Below are 22,924 nucleotides of genomic sequence, written 5' to 3' on the forward strand. Positions count from 1 at the left end.
ATCATAAAAGGTTCCAAATGCAGTTTCTCCTTTCACCTCATGGTGGCAGCACCACTCTAACTCTATCTGGCTCTGTGACTTTGCCGTGAACCATTTTCGCTCATTTCTAACCATGGCGCCTGTAAATAAAAAAAAGGAAAGTTGACAGTGAGGGCCGCCGCTTCCAGGAGAGATGGGAATTGCAATTTTTTTTCACTGAAAATCGAGGTGATTGTGTTTGCCTAATTTGTCGAGAGCTTGTTGCCTTGTTTAAGGAATTCAATGTAAAGAGACACGAGCAGACAAAACATGCTAACGCATTCGACAAGCTAGCAGGGAGTGAGCGTTCCGAAAAAGTGAAGCAAATTCCAGCTGCTTTAAACTCACAACAGTGACTCTTCATGTGAACCTGGGAGTTAATGAATTCACCACCAAGGCAGGCTACCAAGTTGCCAGGTTAGTTGCCTCTAACTGCTGGTGTTATGTACTTGTAGATGTGACACAAAATATTACTTTCTGAATGATTTTGTGAAAGACAAGAGTAAGAGTCATATGTCTTCATCTAAAATGTTAACAGACTTCGCATTACTGAGTAATATATGAGTAATGATTACTCATATAAGTCATGTTTAAAATGAATGTGGGGTTAAGATTTTTATCAACTTTTTGGAAGTTTAAGATACTCCATACAGTTTGTTCTATGTAATCTGACTCCAGATGTGAAAGGAAGGCAGAATTGTTTTTTTTTTTTTTTTTTTTTTTTTAATTTGTTCACACCTGAGTGGCGTAGGTCTGGTTACATTGCCATTAAAAAAAATTATATTGTGACAATGAAAATAAAATTATTGTAGAACAGCACATTTATATGTAATTTTTACTGTTTAAAAAATGTCTGAAGGGACCACTGGCCCCTGGCAATGTCCACATTATCAGATCTGGCCCTCTTTAAAAAAAGTTTGGACACCCCTGGCTTAGGTAGATGAAGCAGCTTCATGGGAGGAGAGTCAAGAGGGGAGTGTCCGATCCCTGAGTGTGATCAAGTGCAGTCACTGGTGAACAGTGTTGTGCAAGTTCAAACATAAGACAATTCAAAAACACTTATGAGAACATGTTTTTCACAAGATATAGGGAAGAGGGTTATTAACCCTTCGGTATCCTGTCCAGCAAGGCCCTTACTAAGCATCAAGTGTGCTATTTTGGCACACTTGTGGAATAATGTCAAAAAAATTTTCATACAGCTTGTTTTAAATTCTTTTACACTTTTTTCTATTCCATCAACTTGAGCTGTAAATAAAAATACCAAATACTCAATAATTGTCACATTTTTTAACCCTTTAAATGATGTGTTTGTAATGTAAACAAACCATTTTTTTGGATGCAAAAAACACACAAAAAATATTTTTTTCAATATACTACATAAAAAGTGGATCACATATTATTTGATTTTTGCAGACTGGCATATGTCAATGATAAACTCCAACACTGGTTAATTTGCATTATTATTTTTGGCGCTAGGTCAAAGGTTCAAAAATACTAGCATCTGTCACCAAGTGTGTGTAAAATGCACACCTATAAATCAAACAACTAAATATTATATATTGATTTATTTTTCTCCTCTTATTTGATTTCATTTTTGTAAATCAAGGTCAGCCCTAATACATATATATACATACATATACGTACATATCAAATGGAAGAAATAGTGCGTCTTAGGCACACTTGGGAGACAGATGCTAGTCTGGTAATTTTCTTTTGTTTACAATGTGCAGATTTTAGTTGGTGGCCAGAATTTTAAAGATCATGCAAAAATGAACAACTTTTGAATTCTAACCTTATTTAAATTGTGAAAAATAATATGAAGTTGTTTAACACAAAGTGCAAAGTGTGCCTAAAAGGCGCACCTGGATACTGGAGGGTTAATTGTCACCATGTGTTCACTGTTGTTTATGTATATATTTCCTTCCTTGAGTTAGTTATTATTTGTTTATTTATTCGCTAGCACAACTAAGGAAGGCATTGGTAATGGATTATATGTGACTTTGTATGTGTGTATGTGTATAAACGTATATATGTGCATATGGATGAATGAGTGTGTGTATGTATGTTTGTGTGTGTGTGAATAGATCTATAAATATAGAAGAGTACTGTAAAAGGAAGAGGGACATATACTAATAATAATATTGTAGGGAGAGGGGGTGGGATTAAATAAGTTATGCTTCTTCCCACCCCTTTTCGGGCATGTAAATGGAATTATCGTGCTTTTCTTCTGACTAAGATTGTTATGATTTTTGATATTTGTATTATTATGTATGTTTTGCAAGTGCATATATGTTAAATTTCATTGCATGTTCGGAATAAATCACTAAATCACAAGTTACTTCCAAACTGTAATCCATTACAGCAGTGTTTTTCAACCTTGGGGTCGGGACCTCACGTGGGGTCACCTGGAATTCAAATGGGGTCGCCTGAAATTTCTAGTAATTGATTAAAAAAAAAAAACTTACTAATAAAAAATGTATGGTGAGTTGAGAGACAATCCTAATCCATAAAAGACATGACAAAATGTGAAGCTGAAACTGAAGCACTGTGGTACTGTTTATCTGTCAAATGTTCATTGTGGTTGGTTTCAGATGCTGCAGCTCTTTCATAATTCATAGTTTGAGTTCTTGTTTGTTCAGTTTTAAATGTCAGCCTTGTAAATCCAAGCTGGACTGACTGTACATATCCTGGCCAAGGAAAATAAAATTCTCACTTTGTGCAGTAATCTACACCTGGCTTTTCTGCCTCCGTCCATAATAATATACATTATATAGACTAAATGTTGTTTAAAATTAACATTTATTTGTAACATACTATGGTAAACTATTACATGATCAAAAACAAATTAACTTAAGCCCAAAAAAAAAAAAAAAGCCTCTGTTTTGAATGTCTGGGGTCTTCAGAAATTTGTGATGTTAAAATGGGGTCATGAGCCAAAAAAGGTTGGGAACCACTGCATTACAGATTACTTGTTACTGTTATTGAAAAGTAATTCCTTACCTTATAATATTACTGTCTCAGAATTGTAATGCGTGACATGACTCCTGTATTACTTTTGAGTTACATACATACTCTGGTCATAAATGGTGCATGTGCAGTAGAACCCAACCACCCCCAAAAGTACAAGCGATAGGAGAGCCTTGGGACGCATTTGCACCCCGAAGTACATGTGGACGGATAGCTCAGTAAGTAATGCCACGGACTACGATGTTTGAATCCCAGATTACATTCTTTTCAACATTTTACATGTTCAAACAGGGGGCGCGGCACTGAGGACACCAGTAGATAAATCCACAATTGATAAAGAATTGTAACTAGTCTGAGCTCAAGTCCTTGCCATACCACCTACAAAAACAAAAGTCAATTAACCCTTTCGTGCATAGTGGTCACTACAGTGGACAGCTATTCTGCAGCTGTTCTCTTGTATATTCATGGATTTTGTTGTTCTTTTCGTTGTTTTTTTGTTTTTGTTTTTTCTTTACACATATTTTTATTAAAGTTTTAAGATGCTACATGTCTTTTCTGACATGAATTTGTAACATTATGTAGATCTCTCCTGAGGATAAACCCCCAGAATCACAAGCCTTCTCCACAATTTTCACACAATTTATCAGTAAATACATGTTTCTGTGTCAAAAATTAAACGTGTGGTGTCCAGCTGAGTGGATATTTTTGCAACTTCATGAAAAATAGATTCATAAGAATTTTTTTGTCATTATTACTTTTTTTTTTTTTTTTTTTTTCAGAAGAAAATGTTCTATCACATTGTTTTTTTCATGCCTAAAGAGGAATAAAAACACTCAGGAAAAAATTTTGATTAAGGTTCTCATAATTCGTGCATGAAAGGGTTAATCAAGATTTTTTTTTTTTTTTTTTTTTTTTTGAGTGATTTTATTCCTCTTTAAGCTTTAAAAAAAAAAACAAACAATGTAAATACATTTTTTTTTTATGAAGTTATTTTTCATGGAGTTGAGAAAATGTCCACTCAGCTGGACACCATGTGTTTAATTTTTGAGGAAGCAAAGAAACATGCATTTATAGATATACTGTGTGAAAACTATGAAATAAAAACATTTTAATGCTGCTAATTTGATGTGTTCTTACATTTGAACATACTCAATACTAGTCATTACTCATTTCATGGAGATAATATGCAAAAAAAAACAAAAAAAAAAAAAAAACTTCTTGTTAATTACAATCTAATAATAATAATAACAAGGAATTGATTTACACTCAAACATGTTAGATCATGCTTATCTAGAACAGCAAAGTTACAGTTATGTTATCAGTTGCAGTGTATGAGATGGTGCATAAGCGTCCACTGTGTTGGCTGATATGAAACTAAAATGACAAAATCCATGAATATACAAGAAAACAGCTGCAGAATAATTGTCCACTGTAGTGACCACTATGCATGAAAGGGTTAAGGGTCTCACAATTCATGCATGAAAGGGTTAAACTAGCAATTTTGTTCTCATTTTCTCCTGTGTTTCCACCTGGATATGCAAAACCCGCACAAAAGAAAAAACCCCATAAATAACTGTTTGTTTGTTTGTTTATTTATTTATTTATTTATTCGCACAAAATGCACCTGTAAATGGTCCTTTGTTTGCACCCATCTTTGTTTTGCTTAATGTCTATGTCTTATGAATTCTCTTTTGTTTGTTTGTTTGTTTGTTTGTTTGTTACCCCTGTCACAATATTTTGTCGAGCACTAAACAAAACTTAAAAAAAAAAAAAAGAATTCTATCTAGTCATAGAAATGTTAGCTTACGTTGTCATTGCTGATCACAGGGATCATGCTAATGCTAACTAGCTTCTTAAAGCAGGGTTAGGGTTAATAATGAGCATACGTCCATGTGGACAATGGACTGTCTTCTGCCGTCTGCACCCATTGGCTGAACACCAACAGGAAATAGAACTTTACAGATGCATTTTTGATGGGCTCTGTGCACAGCCCCACTACTTCCTGAACTTCAGGTGTCTCCTTTATTTCCTATCTTTCATTATTGGACACATTGATTAATCCAGGTGTGTCTGCTACTTCTTGTTGCGAGTACTGATTAATTAGGCACGCCTGGATTAATCAGTGTGCCCAGTAATGAAAGACAGGAAATAAAGGAGCTGCTATGCATAGAGCCCATTCCTTAACGCACAGGTGTCAAACATGCAGCCCGGGGGCCTAATCCGGCCCGCCAAAGGGTCCAGTCTGGACCCTGGGATGAATTTGTGAAATGCAAAAATTACACTGAAGATATGAATCATTTTAGTTCAGGTGCCACAAAAAGACCAATTTAATCTCTAGTGGGTCAGATCAGTCAAATACTATCATAATAACCTATAAATACTCACAACTCGAAATTTTTCTCTTTGTAAATATAAATATTTTCAAGTCATTTTATTGTGTTTACACTAAAACAAACTATCATTTCAGAAAAACACGAATAACCTCAACAAATATGAACATTTTGAAATGTCTGAAGTGTAATTTTACCAATATTCTGTCTGTTATTAAATTTTTTGTGTATTTGTTGATCCACTGTACATTGTAGTTTACATGTGTAAATGATAAACTGAGACAGAATATTGTTAAAATTGCTCTGAGTTTTCTTAAGAAATGTCAGTTTGTTCATGTTATTCACATTGTTTTTTAAGGGTAGAAGGTAGATGTAAACACTTTCATCGCATAATTTTACTTTTTTCACTCTAAAACAAAGAGGAAAGTTTGGAGTTGATATTATTTATATATTATTACGTTATTATTTCACTGGTCCTGCCCACTGCAGATCAAATTTGGCTTAATGTGGCCCCTGAACTAAAATGAGTTTGACACCCCTGCCTTAACGTTTTGTGGTCTTTGTTTTTTTTTTTTCATTTGAGCAATTAAATTATGGGCAAAAAGTGTGTTGTAACGCAAGTGCTATTGAACATGTTCTGAGAAAAATATTACTGAAAATTGATCAGTAATGCCTTACACTACTGCATTACTGCAAAAAGTAATCAGTTACTGTAATGCATTAGTTTTGTAACAGGTTACTCTCTAGAACACTGCTGGTGAAGGCTGATCCATACTACTTCTGCTGTGCTACCGCATCAGGAGAGTGTGTTTTTAGAAAGTGTGTTCTGTCACATGAGTAGCAAGTTGTCTTGAGTGTGACGGGTTGTTGAGGGACTTCATATGTAATCTTTACCGTGGTCTGTGGGTCAATAGGTAACCTAATCTGAGAGGTGAATATCCACAGAACTGTAAATGCACTCTTCACTTTGATCCGTTACCACACCGAGGCAGGGCAGGTGTTTCTGTAGGAGCTGTATATGTGTGTTGGACGTGGAAATGCCATCTCAGTGCAGAGTCTTGTATGTCTCAGGACGGACAGATGTGTTCTGGCAGAGGTGTGTGCCACAGCGGTATCTGCAAATGCCACCACAGTCGTATCTACTGTCCAACTTCTGAGCTTCGTCCCTGCATTTGCACCTTGTACTAGTAGTTTGACATTTCTGGTTCAGGTATTTTTATATGAAAATGCAAATGAACACTGGATGTTCTGCAGATATGTCAAAAATGTTTTCAAAAATATGTTAATTTCATATGGAGAAGATAATACAGTATTTCATGCATGGCAATGATTTTATGCAGCGCACCACAAGATAAAAAAGTACATATGAAATTAACTTTATTTATCCTCTGGGGGAAATTCACTAAGTATACATATTAATATTTATGCATATCCACTGCTAATAATGATAAAAAAAACTTTATTTATGCCATTATTTTATTGCTGAAAGGCAAACTCTTATTTTCAGTGCATTTTTCTTCATACAAAGTTTGTATTAGGATGATGTTTTGATATATAGTACTGGGAATTCTTTTCCACCGAGACTGTATCTTGTGCAAGACTGTTTCCCAAAGCTTTAAACTGAGGAGAGTGTGACATGAGGTGTTCGCACCTGAACTTTATTGTACTTGGAGAGACTGGTGTCTTAGCAACAGCCCTTTTCTAGACGTATAGAAGTGGACGTGGAAGTCTGCACAGTGCACTTCATGCTAGAAGACTTTCTCCAGATTTATGTTGCTCCAAAACATGCAGTTTTAAAGCTGTGTTTACAGCATTCTTGATTTTATAGTATTAAACCTGTGTTTGTGAATGTCATTAAAGGCAATCTTTTAAAAAGTAGTTGATATAAAAATAAAAATACAAGTAATATAATTGAACTTTCGACTGTGTTATTACCTTAATTCATTATGTTTAATTGTAATTCAGATTATTTTAGGAGAATTGAACCTGTTTTTCATTCCTGTATAGACATTTAAGACACTTGGATTGCTGAAGTAACACTTAGTTGCTGTTTTCAAGGCAATCAGTTTGCATGGTTTTAGCAAGTAAGTCAGATTGCTGTTCAAGTAAATATAACTTTGAAATGCTAAGGTAGTCTAATTTAGTTAAGTGTGTTATAGGGACTAAAGACAGAGTAAGTTTCACATGCAAAGATTTAGTAGATTAAAATAAAAATTCTGAGTAGTCTTTATTGAGTCGAGAGTACATCTAAAGTAAGTTATCAAGTACACTCTACTTGATTGTTTTAGTTGCTCAAACTCATTTATAAGGGCACTCTACGAAGGAAGCACTAGTTAATACCACTTAAAATACCTAGATCTCTTTGCTTGTTTTTTTAAGTGCCTGTTGCTGCTTTGAACTGTGAGACTGAGCGAACATGCTAATATCAGATGCGGTATTTTTTCCGAAGATTTCAACTTGACAGTTTCAGACAAAGAGTGATGGCTTCCTCTGCCTCTCAAGAACGTTAGGTCCAGACGTGGTCCTGATTACTGCAGTGCTATCACTGCATCACCCAGCATCTGCTGTGATGCTGGGTGTGGCTTTGGTGCTGCTATGGAAACTACTCACCACCATGCATGACCGCAGAGAGTTTGCCCGCTTTCACCGAGAGCTAAAGCAGACACGCCGGAATAGGACGAGCCTTTTCCAAAACAAACCCCTTTGTCAGTGTAGAGGTTGTGAAACAAATGCGAGGGTTCGTCTTGGTGACATGGATGGATGGCTATTTTGAAAACACACAAGGTAACACAAGACAACATATGATAAACATGGTACAGAGGCACGGGCTGACAACGCTGCAGGGAAACCTTGATACAATATAAATGGCCAGAAATACAACAGAGAATAATAATAATTTTTTTTTTAAAAATCACTGATTCAATCCACGTCAGTGATGATGTGACACAAATTGATTGTCTACTAAAACTGCACAGATTGATTGGCAGCTCTATATAAGAGTAACATCCCAACTGTCAGGCAGAAAATATAAAGAGCAGTAATAACATGTTTGGAAAGATTTCAATCAGGATCCCTTGTGCAACACAATGAAGCAACATCCTTCATCTGAACTGTTGTTAGCAGTTGGTTCAACTTATTGAGAAGGGATGAAACAGATGATGATGTCTGACTAACGCGTCTTTGATCTCAATGTGCCGCCCTGTACTCCCGTCTCCAACTCATGCCTTTTTTTTTCTGTATGCACAACATGAACACAGACTCAAAAAGAATCACCCACAAACTGCTCCTACATTGCTTTAGTTATCTGAGGGATACATGCGAAGCCAGTACTCTCTCATTGTTGAAATTCTGAAAAAAAAAAAAAAAATCTACAGTCGTATAATGTAATAGTTTCGGCATATTCAACGAGTATTTTCCCATATATGCTGATGTTTGGCTCAGCTGTGTAAGTTGGATCTCAAAAGGCATGAGATAGTGAAGTGAGCATCCTGCATTATGCATTGTAATGCCAATAAAAAACACATGCCTTTTACATGGGTCTCCACTGCCCTCTAGATGAGAAAAGGAGAAAGTGTCATCCTGCTGAGAATGATGAGGCAGCTTCCTATTCAGTTACAGTTCAACACGCTCAGAGAAGATGCTATTTCTGTCGCCAACATGAAACCCAGCCTCTCGGCGCTTTGGTATTCCAAAAAGCATGCGTGAATTCATCAAACAGAACACTGCAGACCTGATACGGTGCAACTTAGTGTACAACTTTAAAAGAGCAGCTAGGGTACGTGCCAGATACTTTGCCAGTGCATTGGGCTGAATCATGTAAGTTCAGAGAAACAATGGGACGTTCAAATCTAAATGGATATTCAGGGTTTTTTTGTTTTTTTTTTTCTCCACTGTCTACAGATGGCTGCTGATGACCTTGCTGGGAGAGTTGAGCAAAGCCATATTAATCATACCGATGCCTCTTCCATTCCTAGAGTCACTGGGCAGGCGTGCATGCAGCTTTAACAGTCAGTGGGTGGAGGTGGTGGTTATGGAGCATCTGAGAAAATGACAGCATATGCTTCTTCCACTATGCAGCATTCTCTTTCATCTGTGTCTGATCATAACAACAACAACAAAAAAGAAAAATGCAATGCAAATATTATAGAATCAGAGTAGGTAGAAGCAAAAGCAGCACTGTCCTGCTGATGTGAAGGGGCAGGGATAAGGATGGGGGTTGTGTGTGTGTGTGTCTGTGTGTGTGTGTGTGTGTGTGTGGGGGGGGGGGGGGGGTGACTGGCCCTGGGTACAGTTACATAACAAATTCTGCAATCATGTGTTAAAGATGCTGTAGCTATTACATCTCAGCACTTGTTGGCCAATGAGAAGCAGTGGGATTGTAACAGATAGCTCATGTTCAATTAAATAACATTTTCTCAATATTGCAAGTTTTTTAAATGCAATCCACAACAAAATGCATGCCGCCATTAGGATTATTAGTGTTGGATTTATTTTGGGTAGGCGGAGGGACCAGTGAGCTCATCCTCCTGGAGCTCTCCACAGGTGATTGGTGGCATTCACCCTCCAATCACAATTCGCCTGCAAAGTGGCTTGGTGGTCAGTTTGGATCTTTTTTTTTTTTTTTTCTGGTCGAAGTAACCTTAGCGAACTATCCAAGTTTACCGTGAGAAAGAGGATACAACTTTATTCTTCCCCGCTTTTGATCCGGACGACCTCTCACAGTGAGTTAACCACACTTTGAGGAATAAAACACTGAAATTCCTGCTCCTCTGAGGCGTCCTGAAGGGAGCTAGCTAGCGTTAGCATCGAGCTAGCATGACAACCAGAAGAAGAGCTGCCATCATCATCATCCTCCCCTATGGTTTTGCTAGCAGCAGGTAAGTTGCAACTCCCACACAAGCTAGTTTCCTCTTTGTCATCTGTCGGGGAGGCGAAAACGACGCGTTTGGATGTCAAACCAGTGAGTTACGAGTTGAATTAAACTGTTGCCAGTCTGTCTGTAAACTGTTAGCAGGCTGGTAAATGGCGCAGGGTCAGGGGAACTGAGCTAAGCTAGCGTTAGCATTTGTCAGCTAGCCTCGGTGTCGCTGTTCCTTGTGCAAACACAGCTGTGTCCGATCTTTGCGCTCGAAACGAATTACAAACCCGCTAAAAGCTGCTTTGTAATCGGCTTCTTAGCTGTGCATGCCTGTCGTTTGCATTTGGTAAGACGATTTTTGCCTGTGCTGTGTTTTTTTTCGGTCGTGCTCTGCTCTATTAACCCCCCAACTCTTCCATATAAGGCTTTGCACTAATCTGCACTTCTGTTGTAGCAACTAAACTTGTTCTGCATTATTAAACACAGTCCTAAAGCAATCGCTGCGAAAAAAAATCAGTTCTGCTATTTAATTAGGAAAAAGCAGCAGATATGAACTTGACAGTGTTCATGTGGGTGTGTGTTGCTGATAATTGTCAACACTTGCTCCAAATTTTCTCCCCCGTGATCCCACTCAGTTTATAACAGCTATTATTGCACCATGGAGAAAGAAAAAAAAAAAAGAATCTTACAGTATAAATGGAGATACAATGCATCTCTATTAAATCATTTTTAACGTGTATTTAGGAATGATTACTGTCTATTAATTGTTTGATATTACTGTGTCTCTTTCTGCTGCTCTCTGGTTCCACAGGCCTCCATTATGGTCCACAGATGTGAACTTATTGCTCCCCAATGGATGATGATTATCATGTCATTCTCCTCCATCTGGATCTTTCAGTCATGCCCGCAGGAATTCCCACCCTCGTCAAAAGGTTTTTGTCTTTCTTATGTCTCTCAGTTTAGGCAGAAGATTAAAACGTGTCTTGTGTGAATTTGTACATCACAGTGTAAAGATAAAGCAGACAAACTTGAGTTTAATGTCACCTGGAAGTACCTTATTTTTCAACATTGCACATGCTTTATCCTCCTGAGACCCAGCAATGCATTTTTGTCCACTGAAGGGGGCGAAAGTTTCACAGTTTTACTTAAAAAATGCTGCTCATTGCGAAGGACATTCCATTAAAAAATAAATTAATTAAAATAATTTTTAAAATGTATCTGTAAAAACTGTTGCATTATGCAGTTTCCAATCACGACAACTGTTTAATGTAGAAAAAAAAAAGCTAAAACTTGCACTTTCCTGGGTCTCAGGAGGATATACAATGTGATATTTACTGTGTTACTGTTCATATTAGTCACATAAAAGTTGGGAAACCATAGGGAAGAGTCTATAATATGTGCTAAGACTTAAATGTTAAAGATTTCTTACAAAAATCAAGTGATGAGTCGTAATGGATGTGAAGGCGCTTGGAAAACTCATCATCAGACTTCCAATTGCCATGCAAGTAGAAAGTTAGTCCCAGGTTGATATAGGCTAAATTTCAACATTAAAGCTGCACAAAAAAAAAATCTAACAGGAAAAAAAATAACTCAACCCCCTTCTCTTGAAAGTATAGGCTGTGATGGGAGGTTTTGGCCACTCATCTGTGTTTAAGACAGGTAAGGGGTACAGTTTATGGTTGACAGCTGTAATTCTTGATCTGCTCTGCACTGTGGCTCCACATAGAAGCTGGGAAAAGTGGTTTCTTTTCAACAACATTTATCATTTCATCTATATGTGTATTTAGTCTTCTGATTTGGAACGAGAGGAGAGAGCAGTAAAAGGAAGGTGTGTATTTTGTATCATTTTTAAATAAGTTATTTCTGCAGCATTTCTCCTGTTTTGATTCTTCTACAGGTAGGTGTTGAATTATCATATTAGGGACTCATTGCTTCATAGCTCCGTATGCAGTACACAAATGCACCACATACTAAGGTACATATTTTTTCTGATGCAAAAGCTTTTGCAGAATTATGAAGACTTTTTCCTCAAATAAGTTTGTATACTTCATTTTGTGAAAGGTGGTGATTGACTGTCTTTGTCTTTTGTAGGACTGCTAATGAAATGTAATGCTCAATACTGGATTTTTCAGATTCAGAACACTTTATTTATCCTCAAGGGGCAATTCAGTTTGCAGACATGGGTCGCAGCAAAAGGACAGAACATCAGGCACATATTCGACATTTCACATAGATCAGTCAATGTACAAGACAGAACTTTAGCAACTGAAGGATCCGGCCATACGGTACAGCAGTTTCACCATTAGTGACAAAGTGCAACAGTAGCAATAAATAAGTAAAATAGATTTTAGAACCTAAAAAACTAAATGAAAATGAACAGTGTACACTTCACACTAAGCACTCTCATTAACACTGTCACTTCAATTTGTGAAAGGTGGTGATTTGTCTAGACTTCACCATCCCTACAGTCACAGTTTATAATTTTTCTCACTTTCTTGTTTGCTAGTGGAACTGCAGACCCATATTATTTATTAAAGTTGAAACAAAGTCAAAAAAATTGACCACATAAGCACAGAAGGATTATTTGGGATCATTCTCTGTTACAAGTAAAAATGTCAAACGGTTATTTTTGTTCATATTATAAAAAAGGATGGCCTGTGCAGAGTACAAATATATTGGCATATTCTGAATGTTATGTTACTGTATATGTATGCATGATAGTTAATGTAGTATACATTTATTACCAGAGAACACATTGTTTAAAGAGCATCTTTAAACTTAAGTGTTAATGTTGTTTTCACCATAATCCAATGGGTCTCGAACAGTGTGAAAGTCCAAATACTTTATCACTTTAAGTGTGAAGAGAAACCAAACAAATTTATTTATTTGCACATAATAAAAACAGCAAAGAAAAAACAACATTCAAACAAGTAACAAAATTGTGCAGGAGAGGCTAAAAGCCAAAAAAGAAGGCTTATATGAATACCTCCCCTGAAATGAACAATATACAAAAAAAAGAATTAAAAAATACAATATAACTGAAATAATAAACTAAAATAAAAACAATAAAAATGTAATCCACATTACAAATCATCAAATACAAATCAAGTGATATACAGCCTTACATTTTTCCATGAATAAAAGTCCTTTTCAGATGCTTTTTAAACAATGATAAAGTAAATGTTGATTGAAGTTCAGGTCTTAGATTATTCCACAGATTTGGTCCACGATATTTCAGAGAATACTGACAGACTGAAATTCGGCAGTACGGAAGATAAAATTTGCTTGAATATCGTGTCGAAAAGTTGTGAATAACAGAAGACAACATAAAGAAATTCTGAAAAACTTTAGGAAGAATATGAGTTAAGTGAACATATTTGTACATGAAGACACAGGTCTGGTAAACGTTCACATCAGAAACCAAGAGAAGTTTGAATGTTTTGAAAAGAGGAGCAGATGAGTCGAGTGTCTTAGAAAAACTGATCATTCTTAAAAATTTCTTTTGAATTAGGAGAATCTTATTGAGATAAGTGGGACAGGTTGCTGCCCAAACAGTATTGCAATAAATAATGTAAGGATTAATTAAGCAATAATAAAAAGTCAAGAAACAAGAATGATTTATCAATGAACGAACTCTGTTCAAAATGCCAATTGACTTCATGATTTTTTGACAGACAAGATCAATATGAGATTTCCAATTCAGTTTTTCCATCTACAATAACACCCAAAAATTTAATGTAAGAAAAATAAAATAAAATAAAATAGACCGTGGTAGTGAATATGACATGCCAGTTATGGTTGTAAGATTGTCTAACCACTTTGCACCCTTATTTTCTATCAAAATTAACCAGAGGGAACTTTTGACATAATGGTGCAGATTTTAATTAAGATCATAATGTGTTTTTACCACAGGGTGGCGATATTTGCAAAATAATGGAGTCTAATTGGGAGAACGTGCCAAATTTTTTTTGCAAATTAATTCAAGCCCAAATGTTTATACTGACAAGGTAAGAAGCTGTTTTGCATAGCCTGTGTATGAGTGGTGATGTGTTGTAATAATAAACAGAATCTGTTTTTGAAATGATTTTGCGACAGGCAGGAAAGCAGGCGGCCACATTTGGTTTTTTATTTCAGTATTTATTTTATTTATTTATTTATTTTTACATAAGAGTATAAATATTTTCTCGTACGTCAGCATGAGCCTGGCATTTTACAGGATGCGAACATCCCGAGCCTGAGAAGTTCCCATCTCTTCATCCGCATCCAGCCTCCAGCCCCCACCGTCCGCACGCCCCCTCCTCTCCCGTACCCCAAGGCTCTCGCGAGCGCGCACGCGTGCGAAACTGCGTGGGAATGGCTGTTTGTGTGATCGAGGGGGTTGGGCCGCGTGGAGCGAGCGGAGAGCTGCATGAGTTTGTAATGTCCGCCATGTTGGCCATGGCGTATTGAACCGGGGAGGAACAGCGGAGCCTAGGAAAAAAGAGACCGACAGAGAGCGACCGAGATCCGGGCCTGCCCGGCTCTGTTCGCGCTGCAACGGACCTAAGCCTGCCCTCAATCGACCGGCTGACTCCTAGAAACCGTCACAGATTCATCCATGAGAACTCGAAGCAGACCTGCTGTTATTCTAAGCAGATCGTATAGATTTATGCTGCATCTTTAATATAAAAATGAGTAAATTGTCGTTTCGGGCACGGGCGCTGGATGCTAGTAAGCCTCTACCCGTCTTCCGCTGCGAGGATTTGCCGGACCTGCACGAATATGCCTCTATCAACCGGGCAGTTCCGCAGATGCCAACCGGGATGGAAAAAGAGGAGGAATCGGTATGTTTTTATTGCTGGCCGACTGTTGGTGGATCACTTTGGCAGTATGTTCATATCCAGGGGCGCCACTATGTTGCCTGCGCAAGCCTGTGCAAAATGGCCGCCATATCTGCTCGTTCGTGTACACGACGGATCTCGACGAATACGAAATATTCCAACCCCGTTTTACCGGGACTGTTGTTATAAGGTCCTAACGATGTGATATTTTATTCGTAAGCCGTGTTGTGTGCATTTGCTTCACTTGAAATTGCGCTCGAAAGCACAAAGAAGTCACGTGACCTGTATCTGTTCCTCCATTTTGTTGACTTTCTCGTCGGTGAAGGCGAGCGGGGATAGGCCTCGGACGTGGTGTACTTTCCGTGAACAAATGCCAGGGGGAGACTCTGAGCCCCAGCCCGGTTTGACAGCTAGGTGTTGCGTGTTGACAGCCTCGGCTCTGCCATGTGTGCTGCATTTGGCCTCGGTTGCTCGGCGGAAAACGGAGCGTTTCACATTCCGCCATTTATTTATTCCCAGACAAGGAATACAGGCCTTGAGGCACAATGTATAATGACATTTTGGCAGGCGGTGATAATACCAAATGATTAGCTGCTTTTAATATGCATTTCAAGGCTCGAATAATACACAACGTTAGCGGTGTATATTAGGGAAGTCATATTGAAAGTAGGACATTCATTAATGGAAAGTGTAAAGGGCTATAAACTAATAAGAACCCATTGTTAGGCTGACTTTTTATGGAGTTCGTAAGCAATTAATTGTCCCTAGATATTAATATCCGGGTTGCATTATATCATTTTGTTGAGATTGGGATATATTTGCAGGCATAACATGATTACAGGCATTTATCATATTTGGATGCTTCTTTTATGCAGATCTTGGCCCTTGCAGCATTAAATTAACTCATATTGCAGGTTCATGCTTTGGTGATGGTTAGGTTATTGTTCCAATCTTTTTGGGTAAGTAAGCTTAAATATAACCTCTTTGTGGAAATTTCTAATATTTTAAGTTCTACCACACATTGGTTGTTTAGAATTTTGTTGGTTCACTGAGTGTGTATGCTTTGAGATATCTAATTGTTAATTATATTCATGGGTATTTCACTCAATTATAGTTAATATGAAATCGCAACTTGCTAGGTTGTGTAAAAACAGTTCACAGTTCAGCTTTTTAATGAGTGATTGTTGTTTTGATGGCACTGCTGAATAGATGTATTACCAGCCCGCCACATACAGCAACTTGTCAGTTTATTAGTTTTTGCTATTATTAAAAGCTCATGATTATGTTTGCCTTAGGTGAAGCATCCTGTCTTATGAAGGAGCTAGTGTTTATTATTTCCCCTTCTTGCCTGCTTTGCCAGTTTCTCTCAGTCACCGTACCAACGGTAGAGTCCCCCTGTGCCGCCGAGATGCCTCAGTAGACACAAACACAAGGAGAGTGCAGACAGGGCCGCAAACTCAGCAGAAATCCTGCCCCCCTGCCAGCCCTCCCCCACCTACTGTACACATACACACAGCAGCATTACATAACAGAGTGACAGAAGAGATAAAGAGGACAGTTTTACTACAAGGCTGCCCATGGCTTACCCCCCTGACCCACATCCTGTCCTGCAACAATGGAGTATTACTTGGTGACCACACTCTAGCCTCAGCACAATGCTGATTTTAAGAAGCGAATTAGCACGCTCTGTGATCAGGATGAGGTTCTAGTATTGATTGCATGATTATTGGAGAGAACAGTCTGTATATGGACTGTGAATGGAAAGCTGGATATACAGTACTTTATTTATAATCTGTGTTGCAACTCCCTTCAGAGTCCAATTTCCATCTAATACAACAGAGATATTAGTTGACTTGGTAAAGAAATGCAGCTAAAGTGTTGTATGTTAAAATTTTATCTCTCATTTGTGTCGGATCCTTCAACCACAATTGGATTTTGCTAGTTACATTCAGTCAAGGCCAGCAGCACGATACAGATAAGATGGAATTTACTGGGTTGTTAAATCATCCTCAATTTTAAGGCTTTGTGTAATCATGCTGTATCACAGTTTTATAGCTGCAATATGCCGAAGAACAAGTAGGGACATTTTGTTCTATTTTACAGTCAATGAGTCTGAAAGAGTAACACTTGTACTTAATTTATAAAGTGTTGGCAGGAGGTACAGTATGTCTCAAAGTCAAGTGTCACAATAGGTGTTAAACTAAAGATAAGCAGATGTCTTGTCTGTTTTGTGCATGATTGCTTTATTTTGTAAACTTGGGAGTGACTAGGGTAAGCAATGTGTGTATTGTCCCTCTGTAAAAGATATTTACAAGCCATGTTTTCGTCGTCATAAAATATTTGTTTATTACATAGTTGTGTGTTTTTAAAATGGCCTGTAGAACCGAGTTCAAATACGTTGCAGGGAAAATGATAAAAACAATTACCCACAAATACCCCATGAGTTTATGCTGAAGCAACATACCTATATATAGTTGTAAAGCTGTTATCATCAAAGTATAAGTTTCTCTACTTGATGATGATGAAATTGAGGTATTTAGCAGTATTTTAAAGGGAGTAGTGATTCCCAACAGTGGGTTCTTCAGACTGTAAAGAAATGCAGGGATAACTTGTTTATACATAGTTTCTGTTCATGCATCACAGCAGTTTAGGGATGGGGGTATGCCTCGACTCCCTGAGCCGGTTCCCTTCCTCCACTCAGCACGAGGCGAGAAACACCTGCTGAAGGCCAAACTTTTGTTGCCATGGCAACTTATTGGAGTCATTGCTTTTCTTGGGCGAGTGTAATGGAAGAAACACATGGCACTGTGAAAAATAGTTTTTCGTTTCTTGTCTGCATCTGTGGCCAAGAGACAAAGTAGTAATGTTTTAGCATCTTAAAAATACGTAGGTGCGTGGGCCGACTTCAGGATCCTAGAATAACCTGAGTGACTTGTGTGTGTGTGCCATTCACAAAAGCCCTTTATCCCACTTCATCCCACTTTGCCCTGTTTCTCAGCAGAGGAAACCCCAGGCTGTGAGCCGTGCTTGTGAGGATCACAGCCGTGAAAGATCAGGATATCTTTATGTCAGACATGGCTCAGAGTAGTCTGCCTCACTGCTATCCTGCACAGAAGCGTGCAAGGTAGCTCTAGGTCAAGCTTGACTTTAATTGGTTCCTTGCGTGCACTTCTTATGCAGGTTCCCCTACTCTCAAAGCTCAGGGTTCATCAGCATGTCAGACCCTGGGATGGGCAAAAGCTGATTTTAAACTAAGTGTATGACTAGTTGTATGTGGACAAACTCATGAATTATGTTGGTTGGAAGAGTTTGCATAAGGTTGTGGTCCATATGTAGACAAGTCCATGTGTCTCCACGCCTGTGTCTGTCATCAGAGTGCTGGTCCATGCCAGGTGACTGCCACTGAGTAGTTGTGTTATTAACATTTTTGAATGATTGCAGGAAATGTATGTTGTTTAGTTGGCTTTTAATACGGTACTGGCATGGGATTTAGGCTTGTTTTCCCCCGAGGGCTCAAATTTTCTCCCACAGTCTGAAGATATGCAGAAAAGGATTTGTAGATTATACGCTTGAGACACAATGCGATTAAGTCAAACCATTTCAATTATTAATATTATCGTCACTGTCTCTGCCACATGTTCTGTTACGTGTTCAAATTTTTTTCCTCCCAATTTCAGACAGAACTGCCTTTAACCTTAATTACACAGTTTTGGGTTTTTTTGTTGTTTTTTTTGTGGTTATATGCAGTGAAGGCTGGCAGTGTGATGTAGATAAAATGGAATTTACTGGGTTGTTACAGGATGTCAAACAGCTATTAAATAGAGAGCTTGTATACGCTCTGCTGCTTGAAGTCTGTGTGGAAAGTGTTTTGTTTTTGTTACATTTAAAAGTTGTAATGCTGAAATCTGGGTAATAGGGAACCACAACCTTTGCAAGTTTTAGACAAATTGCATGTGGTGGAGTATTTGTGGGTAGCGAACAAGCCTGTGTGAAATTTCAACAAGTTTGTCTGGACAGCCTGCACACTATGCAACAGACGTAGCCAAATCCAGCACTCTGTTTTTGTCCAAAACACGTGATTTGGCTGCGAATATACCAAATGTAGTCTCTTTCAGGGAAACTTGCCAGCTCAAATTGGTGACACTATTACTAGTGGTTTGTGAATAGGTGGCAGTTCAAGATGTATATCCACATCGAAAACTCATTAATAAGTGGAGAAACTACACATTTGCTTTTGGCTGAGTGTTCTCTGTTGGACTGTTTTGGTTTAGTCCCTAGTCCTTCAAGGTTGTATTCACACTAGTCTGGTTGACTCGGTAAGCTGTTTCCTTTGTGTATTGGTTGTAGAGAAAGTGTACAACACCGGGCTTGCTGATAAGCTTACAGGGGCAGATGGTTCAGCTCTGGACACCCGCTGAGTCCTTTTATGCCAGTTCACAGCTCTGATATGGTTCTCCTGTTACTCCTCGCAGAGCTCCACTTGGCTTTGAATTAAACTTAAGGCCCTAACCACTTAAAACTCCCACGCAAGTTTAGAAGCACTTGAAACTGAAAGTTCCTCAAGTAATGGGAAATAGTCTGAAGCCGATATGGTTTCGTTGATGTTGAGTTTGCTAGCCACAATTGGCATGTCACTGTACACTGACCCGTATCTCAGAAATGCAGCCAAGAAAGTGCGGTCTTGAAAGAAAAAAGTGCGTAATGTGTAAAGTGAGTAGGAGCCTTGTTAAAATACTTGTTAGCGGCAGGATTGGCCATCTGTTGCATCAACCACTTCGAATTGGCCTACAAGGCTTGTGTCCCGCAGAATGAGCATATATTTGTAATAAGCTGCAACCACTTGGATGCATATGTAAAACTGGTGTAAAATTAGGTCTAGGCTGACCTCCTAAACCCGCAGAGAGGAAGAAGAATATTACGTAAAATCCAAAATGTAGCCTATTTGTTACAATAGGAGCGGAGAAATATGCAAGAGCTATTTAGGTGACTGCGTCAGATTATGTAACATAAAAACAGTTTGTGCTTGCAGAGTTCAAGAGTCAAACTGACTCATCTGCCAACATCTGTGCCTTTGTGAGAGCTTAATTTTAAATGAATTTTTGTGCTGATTAACATTATAGATAAGATTTCAGGGTTGTCAACTTTTCCAGTATTAAGTGGGATTTTGGTTTCTATTCTTGCCTGTACAATCTTAATATCATCGTTTCTGACCGCTGCCAACATTTGCAGGAAATTCCTAACACACCAGGGTAAAAAAAAAATTATATAAAACTGAATGGTGTATTTTTGCTGGTTGATAATACTGACTTTGACTTTGTCTTGTTAGATGGTTCCTGAAATTGAAGTATACAAACAAATGTAAAAAATAACCACTTGAACAGGATAAGGACTTGTCTGCAAAAGTCCTTAAATCACAAGTGTTTTGTCCTGTCTTTTTCCAGGAGCACCATCTCCAGCGGGCCATCTCGGCACAGCAGGTGTACGGCGAGAAGCGGGACAACATGGTTATCCCCGTCCCCGAGGCAGAGTGCAACATCACGCACTACGAGTCCCTCTACCCCGGGGAGTTCAAGATGCCAAAGCAGCTTATTCACATACAGCGTGAGTAGCAGGCCGCTTGCAACAGGATTATCCTCTTTAGCTGCGTTAGTGGTCTGAGTGCACATAGTAATGTTGTTGCCATTTGGATGCACCGGGTGTCTGATGGTTTCTGCAGATTTAGGCTGCTAATTGAGAGATTTGTGCTTGAGTGGGCGTTGTGTATATTAGGTGAAGTAAAAACAGACCAGAAGCTGGCTAGAATGTTACTGGTTTTTTGGTCACTGCCAGTCCTGGAAGATTTGTGCAGTGTGTAAAAAAAAAAAAAAAAAAAAAAAAAAAAAAAAAACACTTCCTGATGTGGGTAGTGTTGTGGATTCCATTAATAGGTCACTGTTGTCGTCCCTTGAGAATTTCATAGATGCATGTTTTCAGAGATCTGAGAGTGTGAACTTGAGTTGTCTCCATAGGGGATAGCAATTAGGGTTTGTAGGTTATAGGTTGAAATATTGCACAGACTGCACTAAAAACCAAATATAGCTCTTTTTTTAATTAAAACGTTTGCAACCAAAGCCTTCTCAAGTACATTTTGACACCCACCACTTCACATTGCTCTTGGCAGCTGGTCGGGAGTGTTATATTATTGATCGCTGTCCGTTTAATTCTCATTTGTTTCCTGCTTTCCACAGCGACTGGCAAGCTCTTTCCTTGTTAGTTTCAGTCTATTTGCAATTAAACAAATAGATCGAGAGTAACAAACATAGCGCATCACATTTGTTGGGGTGCACTGATAGTTGATGTACTGCAACACTTAAGGGACGCTTAATACTTAAAGTGTTGTAGAGGTTATAAAACACTTCCCACGTCATTTTGTCTTCACCTGTGTGAATGTGTAGCTGAATAGATTCCTGAATAGTCTCTCAAATGAAGGTTTATGTATTGATAAAGTTTCTCCAGGTGATGCATCTAACATACTTTTACAAAAGACACTTGTATCGTGGCATTTTTGTTCAGACCCACTGGAAGGACAGCTCTGGTATTTATCAGTAAATGGCTGGTTAAACATCGATAGTGGTGTTTTGTATTTGAAGTTGTGAGAACATAGTCGAACATAAGTACATTGCTTTGTCATGGAAAAGCATCGCCTTTATTTTATGAATAAACATTGGGCTTTGGTGTCTAGAGATAAAGGCGTCAGCATTTCATATCCTGTGGTTTTCATTCATTGACTTCATGTGATAAGTACCGCTGCTAAGTAAAGATGACTATTGTAAATCATATCATTTCACTCTGGTAGATGGAGGTTCACAGATAGACTAAACCAATAACTTACCATGCCCTCTGATATGTCTAATCAATATGTGCCACAGATTTCGGAGACTTGTCAGTTGCAGCAGAATAATGACATTTTTAGTGCCTCAGTATGACTCGTTTGTTCAAAGCGTTGCCAGCTCTGCAAGTGATTATAGAAATGTTATGTTTAGTTGAGACAGTTCTCTTCTTGATGATACTCTCGAATTAATGAAGGCTGTGGAGGTCTCTCCAGTAACCATCTCCTCTTCATCTCGCAGCTTTCAGTTTGGATACAGAGCAGCCAGACTACGACCTAGATTCCGAGGATGATACGTTTGTGAATAAGCTGAGGAAGAAAATGGAAATCACCGCTCTGCAGTTTGAAGAAATGATAGACCGACTGGAGAAAGGCAGTGGCCAGCAGGTATTTGTCATCCTGCGTGGGGGAAAGCGCTCATTTGCATTGTGTTTGCACAGATGCAGCAGAACAAACACAACTGATTCAAACTGTTCTTGACTTTCTGTTGCATAAAATCCACTTTGTACTCTTTTAGTAATTTCTGAGGTTTTTCATTGCTACAGTGGTTTGTTTCAACTACTGTTTTTTTGTTTTTTTTTCCATAGCCACTGGTGTTTTCAACTAATAAATAGACTACTTAAATTCACACAACTGTCAAACTTCGAAGAATAAGTTTAGGAGATATGGCTAAAGGCAGAAAGTCTCCTCCACTATATTTAAAGCCCAAGAGGAGCAGTTTTCTTCCCGTTTGCTGGACTGAAAGATGTGTGTTTCTGCAGCTTGTCAGTCTCCAGGAGGCCAAACTGCTGTTGAAGGAGGACGATGAACTGATCAAGGAGGTGTTTGACTACTGGAGCCGCAAGAGGAAAACCTGCAAAGGTGGCTCCCTCATCCCCAACGTCAAACAGGAGAAGAGGGATGGCTCTAGCACCAGCGACCCCTATGTGGCCTTCCGCCGACGGACTGAGAAGATGCAAACGAGGAAGGTAAGATATCTGCAATCAGGAAGACAGCAAGGAGAGCAGTGTCCATCAGTGTTGCAGATGAAACTGCTCATTGATGATCAGATTTTAATTACCAT

The 22,924-nt window shown here is 38.5% G+C and overlaps 1 protein-coding gene across 2 annotated transcripts in view; it reads left to right on the plus strand.

The window, feature by feature from the left end:
* The first annotated feature begins 9,924 nt into the window (after positions 1-9,924).
* The window catches only part of epc1a (enhancer of polycomb 1a), a 33,332-nt gene continuing 20,332 nt past the window's right edge, over positions 9,925-22,924 (plus strand). Inside the window, exons 1-5 of one of the 2 annotated variants that reach the window (XM_030123040.1) lie at positions 9,925-10,192; positions 10,985-11,105; positions 20,435-20,594; positions 22,103-22,248; positions 22,623-22,829. In XM_030123040.1, coding sequence (XP_029978900.1) covers positions 20,495-20,594; positions 22,103-22,248; positions 22,623-22,829 — 453 coding nt within the window. In that variant the 5' untranslated portion in view covers positions 9,925-10,192; positions 10,985-11,105; positions 20,435-20,494. Of the gene's footprint in view, positions 10,193-10,984; positions 11,106-14,547; positions 14,997-20,434; positions 20,595-22,102; positions 22,249-22,622; positions 22,830-22,924 lie in introns of those variants that run through there. The other variant, XM_030123039.1, reaches the window with a different exon arrangement.

The sequence above is a fragment of the Sphaeramia orbicularis genome, chromosome 20 (assembly GCF_902148855.1).
Source record: "Sphaeramia orbicularis chromosome 20, fSphaOr1.1, whole genome shotgun sequence".
NCBI classification, from domain to species: Eukaryota; Metazoa; Chordata; class Actinopteri; order Kurtiformes; family Apogonidae; genus Sphaeramia; species Sphaeramia orbicularis.